At 39.9% G+C, this 10,984-nt stretch overlaps 1 protein-coding gene across 1 annotated transcript in view; it reads left to right on the forward strand.

The window, feature by feature from the left end:
* Positions 1-9,356, forward strand: part of LOC118210038 (NACHT, LRR and PYD domains-containing protein 3-like) — a 54,801-nt gene extending 45,445 nt beyond the window's left edge. Inside the window, exons 8-9 of the mRNA XM_035385866.1 lie at positions 626-799; positions 8,630-9,356. Coding sequence (XP_035241757.1) covers positions 626-799; positions 8,630-8,702 — 247 coding nt within the window. The 3' untranslated portion in view covers positions 8,703-9,356. The remainder of the gene's footprint in view (positions 1-625; positions 800-8,629) is intronic.
* The last annotated feature ends 1,628 nt before the right edge of the window (positions 9,357-10,984 follow it).

The raw sequence follows: 10,984 nt of genomic DNA on the forward strand, positions 1-10,984 counted from the left end.
GGATTATTTCTAATACTGAATGAATTACATTCTGTCATTAAACTGAAGATGAATTATTTGTGAAATTTGTAATTATAACAACTGCGCTTCCTATGAGAGCAGGGAGGCTTCAGTGAAAAGCCTGGGAACAGTCAAAAAAAAAAGTGTTCATCCTTTACTACTTTCTCCATACATTAAGCCAGCACACCACCAACTTGCATTTTATTGGTCAATGATTGAGCGAACGTTTGGAATGTTAAAAATGTATTTTAGATGCTTGGAAGGGTTGGGTGGTACATTACAATACAGCCCTCAGAAAGTCAGTGCATTCTTTGTGGTGTGCTGTGTTATACACTAAATAGCCATACACCTTGGATGTGACACAGACCCCACAGAGTAGACATTACAGGACTTATAGGGAGAGAGAAAGAGATTACAGCACACAGAGTGCACGAGAGAGCAGGGACTTGTTGGCTGTGGAGCCGTTTCTCTCGTGAGCACACATTCCTCTTATCAAGTGCATGTCTGAAATAAATGAAACTTAGTTGAAGTGGTGAAATGTTTTCTTTATTTTTAATTGCGGTATTAAACATAAAATGACAGTAAAGAGACAATATTCATAATATCCTATATTAACTCTCTGCAGACTGAACAACTGTGACCTCAGAGCGTTGTCCTGCGATATTGTGGCCTCAGCTCTCCAGTCATCAAACTCAACCCTGAGAGATCTGGACCTCAGCTACAATAACCTGAGAGATTCAGGAGTGAAGCTGCTCTGTGCTGGACTGATGAGTCCAAACTGTAAACTACAGACACTGGGGTGAGTAGTGCTGTGTACTGTGTGACCTTAACTGTTGTGGCTGTGTAAGGGTTTGAATTTTGTCACAGGGAAGAAAACAAACTTCCTGATTTCATTCATTTTCAAAACCTGTAACCTGAATGTTTGCGTGAATACAATTTAGCATATATGCGTATTGACTGGGGTGTGCTCATATGAAATTATCGCTGGACACTGCACCCTGGAGAGAGAAACACTCTACTGCTGCCATCTAAGTGTTCTCTGACACTTAAACCTCAGTCAGCGTACAAGTGAGCAATTCATGACCTCTGTATTATTTTATCCATCTGGACACTGACTCTAGCAGCTGTCCCAGAGGAGCTGCACATCCTGCTGGTGAAATTAACAAATATGCCCAGCGAGTAACACAGTAAGGGTGTTACCCCATAACTTTATTAACGAGGCCAATGCAGTGATTGGTTCTTACAGAGATGCACACTTCAGTCAGCGTATAAGTGAGCCATGTAGTTTGGTGCAGTGTAAGAGAAAACAGTTTATCATATGACAAAATATGAAAGTTGCCAATAACCAGGAACATACAGCTTTAACAATGTTAAGAGGCAATCATTTGGATGGATTTTCCACAAAGATTATACAGATGCAAAAGCAATAGTTTAAATGTTTAATTGGGATGGCAGGTACGGTATGCCATCCCGCCAAGTTACGCCTTGGCGGGGCAGCATGCCCCATACCTATACAGCCCAGAGAGTTTGGCAGTTTTCAGGGTTCCCTTCAAAAATAACCCCAATGACCACAGACTCTCAGCCCCTAAAAACATTCATTTCTGCACCTTCTGACCTCATTTCAACAGACAGAATTCACAAACAATGTCACACGTCCGCACAATAAAGCCCCAAACTTAGGGGATTTTGTGTTTTTTTCCTTCTTCTTCTTCCTGTCTGATTACATCATGATAAATGCTCCAGGCCCACAAAGAATACATCTCCCCATTGGAAATTTAGGTATATCAGCCAATAGAAACATCTGATACACACACAAATATACAAGTACACGTTTAAAAGTACAAAACTTTGCAGCCATAATGTCTGCAGTCTTTTAGCTCACTGGGTTGCCGTTGGAACTTTTTGTAACAGATGCAGGTTCATCCCCCCTCGGACTCACACGATCCTCTAACTAATTACACTGGATTGATGGCTAACTAAAAATAAAACATTTAAACTATTGCTTTGGCATCTGTAAAATCCTTGTGGGAAACTCATTTATATTTCACAAATCCAAATAAAATACACCCACACATTAGACAGTTCCACCTTTGCCTTCAAGTTTTACATTAGCTACCTTGCTAAAGATACAACAGATCTTGTGTATAATGTTACTACAGACGGCTCTGAAATTAAGCACTAAAATCAGTGATGCATTTCTGTCTGGTAGGTAACATTACTGGTCGTACAGAAACTGGCGCAAGATAATGACTTCTCCATGCCTGGTATATCGCTTTTTTAAAAGTCAGAATGGTTGTATTGTGCCAGTACTGGTACTGTAACTACTTCTTAACTAGACTACTGTAGTGACCCTGCAACGCCATATTTCTAAATTAATGTTAGCTAGCCCTATATATATCCTCTAACGACTTGCAGACAATTAGTAAGTCTGTCATGTACAATAGCCCATCAAAACCACTTTCATTTAAAAATGACATACACTTTAATTTATTTGTCATTAATGGTAAAGTAAAAAGATTACATCTATGCCTGTGTGTTTCTTTCAGCTTGAATGTGTGTTTGCTTGCATTTATATGCATGCATGTTTCTCATAGCCTACATTTATATGAATTGCTATTATCACTTACTCATAACAAACCCAGTACAAAAAGAAATGATATCTGATGAAGAACACATTTTCAACATACAAAAATGCCAAGTTACTTACACATACAATGTACTGTTTTTAAGTCATTTATTCAAATCTAGGCCCTTCCATTAAAAGTATTGATATCAAAATCGCACCAAGTTACATGAAACAATATCTTAGCTCACACAAATTAAACAAGCTGTATTCCAAAGCAATGCTACCCAATGTTTCCTGAGTAGTTTAAATTATTTTGGCCCTTTGGAACTTTGTATGACTGTCATGCCATTTTGATTGAATCTATCATTTCTGTATATGTTGCGTGTCCTGCTGCAAGGACCTATGGTGATGGCCCTTCTAACTATAATTTTCTTCACTAGTTACAGAAACTTTCAATTACTTTTCTTCATCTTCTATTATAAACTTTTATCATATCCATACATATATTTGAGCCTGTTTCTGAAGTGGCTCTGCCTTTAGCTGTGTGTTAAGTAGGTGGTATACCTAGTAAGAAGTCTAACTTTTTGAGCAAAAAGACGCAATGAGAACAACTGAAGAACAAAAACACACAGTGTTGTGTGTTCTCACGGTGCAGTGTGCGATGGCCCCCAGGGAGAACTCCGACCTCCCCCTCTCAGCTATTGGTCCAAATATCACATGGTTGGTTACGTCACGGTTGAGAGTTCAGAGGGCAGACTTCACATGCTAATGTACGGAGAGTCAATGTCAATCTTTCTTCTGTAGAGATGGGATTTCCCGCATGTTTGATGAATGGTTCTACTCATTTCAGCAAGTCATCAAAATGCCTAGCACACATTTGGAAATAAGAGAAGTGGACCCCCTCGCCTAAACTCCACATTTGCCGAAAGTACAGACAAAACTCTCCATTCTCTGTCCTACTCTGATTTACATGGCGAACATACCATCTCCTTTGCCTTTTTTTCGTCTTTTGCATAGCTGGATAAACTAAAGCCACTTTAAACACTTTAAACTTTTTGTTTTGTGTTATGATCTCGCATAGCCCTTCTCTTTATACATCCATGGCGTAGCCGTGAGACGGAGGTCTGGGCGAGATTCCAGCCCCAGTTAATAGCTGCCTCGTAAGTATTCTGCACCCCCCAGCAGCGTGGAGTGACATCAAACGGTGTGGTGTTCTCACTGAGTATACCGACAACGGTGTTGGTGGACATGTTCGCCAGTGGTTCTCAATCCTGAAGTTCTTTCTTCTTACTGAGTATACCACCAGCTTTAGCTTGCAGTGCAGTGAGGAGTTTGTTACATTAAACCAAAAGTAAAAAAGAAAACTTACTGTCAACTGTGAAAGATGTATCTTTTACATCTTTACTTTTGGTGGTAGCTGTGTCAAACATCCCACAGCATTGTAAACTAACTCACTGTCCACTCTGAAAGATGGCAGCTACACTTCTGGGATGGGATGGGAGGATTAAGCCCAGAGAAAAGATTATAGATAAGGTAGATGGGCCCTTTGCCCCAGTTCAGAGAACATACAGTATAAGAAAAGTGGCATTTTGGGTCAGAATAATATCTGTAGAACTGTCAGAGTTTAGTCCAGCAGGACGTCTAATTCTCAGGTGCAGAGTGCTGCTGTTGGAGAGTGTAGCACAGACATCTTCCCCAGAGCATCATCAACCTTAAAATCCTCAATTTCACTCTTCAACACTGAATTATTGTTCCATTTCACATATTACTAGGGAGGTGAAATGTTCTGCCTACAGTGTAATCACAATGGGCGTTCCACACAAACATAAAACAGACTTTGCATCTGGGTTCACTTTAACAGGACGTTTAACAAGGAAGTATGCAAAATCGGAGTAGATAAAGCTATTAAATAATTTAACCCCTTAGCTCAAAGCCCCTAGTGGTCGGCACGCCGGCATGCCGAGATTACTGAACTCAGAGATTCGGTGCTACTGCAACCAAAGTATGAGTTAACCTTCCTCCAGTGTTCGTTGCTCCCCCCCACAAAAACTAAAACTAACACAAAAACTATAAATCATCACCAAATTTTGTTTAACACCTTTTTAAGCTGTGAAACAATGTCTTCAACTAATGGTTAACATGAGTAACTGTAGTGTATCTACAAAGAACAGACACTGAAAATGTACACTCCTGGGCAAAAAAATGGGCCAAGCCCAAAATGGCAAAGAATTAAGCTTTTAATGGTCTTAACAACAAATCATTGGTCAGAAAATTAGCAAGAATTTCAAAAATGCACTCCTGAGACCTCCAGCGCCACCATTTGCTCATTTACTTTTGCTGCGTGAACTCTTTGGGGAAAAGCTAGAAACAGGAAAATTCACTTATACGGTAGACAAATTAACATAATGTCAAATAAAATAGTAATGTTTTGTATTTGGTTGCATATCATTTGCATGCCATGACTTCCTGATGTCTGTGACCTATCAACATCATCAGAGTCTGGATATTTTATTTTCAGGTTGTCCTACAAGCAATATAAAAACTCTCTGCATTTGAATGGATCTCTATGGGAATTGGGGGGTGGGATTAATTTTCCTGTTGAACTCAATGGTTTGAGGCTCATTTGATACCTTGGACCCTTGATGACTTAAAGCCATACAGCCAATGAATGTGTTCCATAGTGTATCAGCATAATTTACAGCTGAATCTAGTCCCACCTCCAAATTCCTATAGAGATCCATTCAAATGCAGAGAGTTTTTGTATCGCTTGTAGGACAACCTGAAGGGTGGGGGGCATTACATTACATTACTTTACAGGCATTTGGCAGATGCTCTTATCCAGGGGCAGATGGGTGGGGGTGAGGGGGTTGTGGTTGTGGATGTGTGGGTGAGTGGGTGTGTGTATGGGGATGTTTTTCCATCTGCTGGATGAACATAATATAGTTTTACCCATTCATTTCCTATGGTGGTCATTTTAGACCCAGAACACCACAGGTGTAACAAAGTTGACTAAACCACTCAAAATTCAATGAAAGTGGCAATTTTTTCACAGTATTTATGATTTAGGAAAGTTGTAAATTGGTCAGATTTGACCAGAACACAGGAGGTTAACATTCAGTGCTACTGCAACCAAAGTATGAGTTAAAAACAGAAACGCGTTGTTTTAGTTTCATTAGTAGACGATACACGACAACTATGCCGAATACGGAGTTTCTCAGCGCCGCCATTGTCGCTCTGGTCGTTCATTTAACATGCCCCCCTCCCTGCAGTCTCATCTACAACTACTCCCCCCACTTATGACATAATGGATAATATTGTCTATGTTGGCACTCATAAAAATATTTTTTCACCACTAAATCGTATTCCGTCATTGCAACAAGATAAACCCGACAATAGCCCTAAGATATGCCAATACAGCAGTGAAAACGCTGCTCACTGAATAACGAAATAAACGAGAAAAAGTTTTTAAAAATAATACCATGTCATTCTACAGTCAATATCTGGGACTAAATATTGAATAAATATACAACCTTACCTTTGGTTTTACGCGTAGAGATGTCCCTTTTGAGACTGAGTGGTCATATATTGTCTTGGACAATCCGTTTGAGAAATATACGCGCATTTGTGATGCCTGGGTGCCTTCCAAAATAGCTGTGCATAATACCACCCGTGTTGTTTACGGCGTTGTCGCCCTTTTAGTACAGTCTGGCTTGATTGAAAATTCATTTATTCAGTTGGTGAGAGTGTAAGCTTTCTAACAATGTATAACATGTCTAATTTTGCTTTAGGAATAGCGTTTTATAGCATTTTCTATGGAGACAGTACTGTCTCTGTCTCCATCTACTGAACATAGATAAGATTTCATCATTGCTATGTAAGTATTACTAATCAATGTAAGTATTACTGATCAAAATATTTTGGTATACATTATTTTTGAAATTGAGTGTCTTTAAATAGGTTAGTGGTATTATATAATGTGGATATTTCACACTGTAATGTAAGCGTTAGTAGTGCAGTAGTTTTTTGTGAAGCATGCAAGAGTGATGACATGAGAGTTGGAACATTGCCAAAACGTGGTGGACGGTTGAAAATTGTTTTCATGTCGTCCCATCCCCATACAAGAAAACATACGAGAGTACAGAGTATAGAAATACATACAAGAGTTTGTACACATTTAGGTACTGTACCGCATTGTGTTATAATTTTGTTTGCATTATTTTTTTATCTGATAGCAATGTTTCATCTTAAACTTCATAAGGGGCTCATTTATATGCTTTATAATGGGCAAAATACATTTTATAAATTTTTGGAGAGATTCTGGATATGTTTCTGGACCCCTAGATATTTTAGACCACTGTGCTGACTGAAAGATTGTAATTCCCACTTGAAAATGATGCAACAGTGAGTTTCTTGACTCAAAACAGTTGATTTGTAGTGAAATACGTGAATATGTTGTGATTTACAGAAATGCATAATTTAGACATTTTGGATAGATTTGGAGACGCTGGGTACACTGCTTAGTTTTTGCTTCATACATCTATAGTAGTTCTACATATCCACCCTTGTATTTTATGAACTTGTGGTCAAGAAGTTTTTGATCCAGCACATGTATAGTTTAACCTGCTGTATATATGCAATCTCTCAGTATTTCATTGCAAACTAAAAAAGTGCAAATTCATTTTTGATTTTTGTCTAGACAATTGCATTTGTGGCACTTTATTTATTCCAAAATTGTGAATATAAACTAAACTGTGTTAGTATTGCAAATTGTACAAATGTCTTGCTTCATTTAAGCCATTTTTCAAGTCTCTGTGGTGTTCACATCTGGAGTTATAAAGCTTTAAATAGGGTACCCCCTAAATGGGCAAGGATTGGCATGTGCGCTAAGGGGTTAAAAACTGTGTTGACAGTTCAGAAATTTTACTTTTTAACTTTAGAACCAGAAATTAGGCTAATTTTACTGTTTACAAGCATTTGTGCCTACACTTAATGCTTCACAAAAATCAGTGGGGCCATTATAATAAATCTAACCATATTTGAAGGCATTATTACACATTCCATCACAAGAAAAACTCAATGTGAAATGTCTTAGATGTTAATTGGTTATTGTTTATTCATACATTCGTTTATTTAGGTGGCCTAAAAAGTTACAGCTGCCAGCATCCTGAGGGACTGAGGGAATTGTGCAGCCATGTCAGAAGCAAAATGGCACCAAAAAAAGCGCCGCTAACCATCTTATTCAAAATAGTGTGTTGCTGAAATGAAATTGTGATTTGCGGTTTCAGTTTTACACTCTTTATTTTCATTCTCTGTCTGTCTGTCATAATTTTATGACCCATAATTCCATGCAGAATCTACTGAATGCCGTGCCGTTCACAATTGCGGCGGGATTGTCTGATATGATTTTATCTTCCAGCTTGGCTATGTTTGTATTTATTTTGGCTAACAGCGTTGTGTCAGTTTCCTGCCTCATGCATTGCTCTTCAAGCTGGCTGCGCTAATGTTTAGACAGTGAGAAAGCATGTCAGTGGTGCCTAGGGTCCTGGCGTGGTTTTTCTATAAAACAGCCTTCTGGTTTTGTTTGGCATGTGTGCTGGGAGAGCGGTAGCCATTTATGGAAACTTTCCCGAATTTCGTTTTGCTGCTTGTACGTTCATGCAACTAATACCACACACACACAAACACACACACATGCTACCCAACCTCCCACAGTTGGTATAATTCTGTTCAAATCCATCATTGCCATCTCTATGTCTTAATGGCAATTACATTGCACATGTTTGTAGAGAATAAAATATATCATTCCTCGGGAGCCAGATTAATCAGAGTCATTCGTGTCCATATTAGCCATCTCAACCAGTAAACTCCAAGTGAAGGTTTACACCCTCTGCTACACTGGCCCTTCGAGCCGGCATGAGTGCAGCTAATTAAATAATATGGAGGTGGTTCCAGATGCACCAGAGCCCCAGAGTAGGCCCTGCACAGATCATCGTTTGCCTCCTTATTTAGCCGACTATGAAGTTGTTTCCCGACCTTCTGAGGATCCTCCTCTGTCTCTGTCAGTGCATTTCCCGCTCAGGCTCTCTCCCACATCCAAACCGCCATTCTGGAGGAGAGGATAAAGCAGATGGAGTAGGACACCCTTCATCACCAGCTAGAGGAGGACTCTCGTGCGGACCTTGAATATCAGCGGCTAGAGGCTCAGGCTAAGGAAGCTCAATGTCTTCAGGATGAGGCTCTCCAGGCTAAAGAATCTTTAACCATACAACTGAAGCCGTCGCTTGAAGAAAGCAGAGTGTGACTGGGAGGTAGCCAAACGTGTCACCACCTTACTCACCGCTGACTCTGAATCTGCCAGTCCAGATGTTCCATTACCTCCTGCTAGTTTCCTGCATCTTCCTCAGGCTTCTGACATGGACCAGGCTGAGACCCTTCCTTCCACTCGCCCTCAGCATTCCACGCCTCGGCAGCCAGAGTTTCCTCCACCAGCTGTGTCAGCCACATCTATTCCGACTGCTTCAGCTGCACTGTAGGCACTGCCACAAGTATATCGAGACTCAGTGCTGCTGTCTCCTGGATCTTCTCAGCTGATGTCACTCACTGTTACAGCATCTACTGCTCCACGTCCTGCACCCCATGTGACACAGTATCTAAATCCAGCACCCATGGCAGCCTTTGGGCTACAGCACTCTGTATCACATATTTTCACACTTTTTTTCCCTTGTCAGAATAAAGCCTAACACTTTACAATAAGGTCATGTGACTTCAGTATGAATCAAATTTGTCTCTAGTTAGTAGTTCAATAATGCTACTAATTTATTATAGTTACATGATTGGGATGGCAGGTATGCCATCCCGCCAAGTTACGCCTTGGCGGGGGCATGCCCCATACCTATACAGCACCGAGAGTTTGGCACTTTTCAGGGTTCCCCACAGAAATAACCACAACAGCCACAGACACTCAGCCCTTAAAAACATTAAATTCTGTACATTCTGACCCCATTTCAACAGACAGATTTCATAAAAAACTTCACATGTCCACACAATAAAGCGTTTTCTCCTTCTTCTTCTTCTCATTCTTCTTCTTCTTCTTATTTTTTCTGCCGCCTATCCCACTCACAACATGTCTCCCCATTGGACATTTTACCGACACCAGCCAAATCTTCACCTACGCGACCCAATCAAAAACTTGCATATACACGCAAAATACCCATACCTTTTTACTCTGAAACATGTCCAGTTTAAACAGCTAGTCTGCTGTGGCCTAGTGGGCAAGGTTACAGTCTTGGGAACATGGGGTCCTAGGTTCAAGCCCAGCTAGGAACACGTTTCTTTAACCTGCTTTTACAAGCAGGCAATGGCAATTCATGTGACCTTACTGTGAAGTGCTACTGAATAAAGTGCAGTAAAATTCGGGCTAGTGAGCTAGTGCTCTCATTTAATGTTCTGAACCCAGAACATAAGCAGCATCAAATGCAAAAACTTATCATGTATTTTATTTGATTTCATTTACTAATTATTTTCAAAAATACCAATTTTCTAATGAATGGTGAATTTGTTGAAAGTGAAAGGCAGTGTCACACACCGTGACACACCCCTATTGTGTACCGAAGAGTTGGACGCAGGGAATTGTGGGAAAAGATCCGGATTTCACCAGCATTTACTGTGGGCTTAGCGAGAGAGAGACTATTGATAGAAAATAATTAAAGGAAACAAACTTACATGGATTCCAGGTAACAAAATAATGTAGTAAAATAACAAACTGAAATAACCAGAACAAGACAGCACAACGGGGACGCTTTTCAGTCCTTTCTGTCGCTAAGGCTCTCTCTCTCTCTCTCTCTCTCTCTCTCTCGCTCTCGCTCTCGCTCTCAATTTCAATTTCAAAGTGCTTTATTGGCATGACAAATTTAGGCACTTGTGTTGCCAAAGCAGTGGTTACAACATACAACTATATACAATGAATCCGAGAATGTGAATTTGTTATATAAAAAATATAAAAATATATACAAAAATATCAGTAAGTGATGTTAGGTGTGTGTGTGTCTGACTATCTGTGTGTTGTGTGTATGACTGAATATTATGTGTCTGCTTGTACGCGTGTATGCTGTGTGTAAATGTGTGCATGAGGTGGTCACACATTGTCCCTCAGGGTATGGCAAGAGAACACAAATTGTGCTGCTAGTATGCAGCAACCTTTTTCTTCTCCTAATAGGTAGGGTAATCTATCGTCATTGGGTATATCATTGAATTGGGGACATTTCTGGATCATTTTTTGGTAGAATTTTTGGCGAATTTGGTCAAATTTTGTGCATTCCATTAGGAAGAGTTTTTCAGTTTCAATTTGGTTGCCTTTGCATTGTTGGCACAATCTTTTTTCTTCTGGCAACCATGATTTTCTGTGCCTGCCAGTTTCTA

The sequence above is a fragment of the Anguilla anguilla genome, chromosome 12, assembly GCF_013347855.1.
Source record: "Anguilla anguilla isolate fAngAng1 chromosome 12, fAngAng1.pri, whole genome shotgun sequence".
Lineage (NCBI taxonomy): Eukaryota > Metazoa > Chordata > Actinopteri > Anguilliformes > Anguillidae > Anguilla > Anguilla anguilla.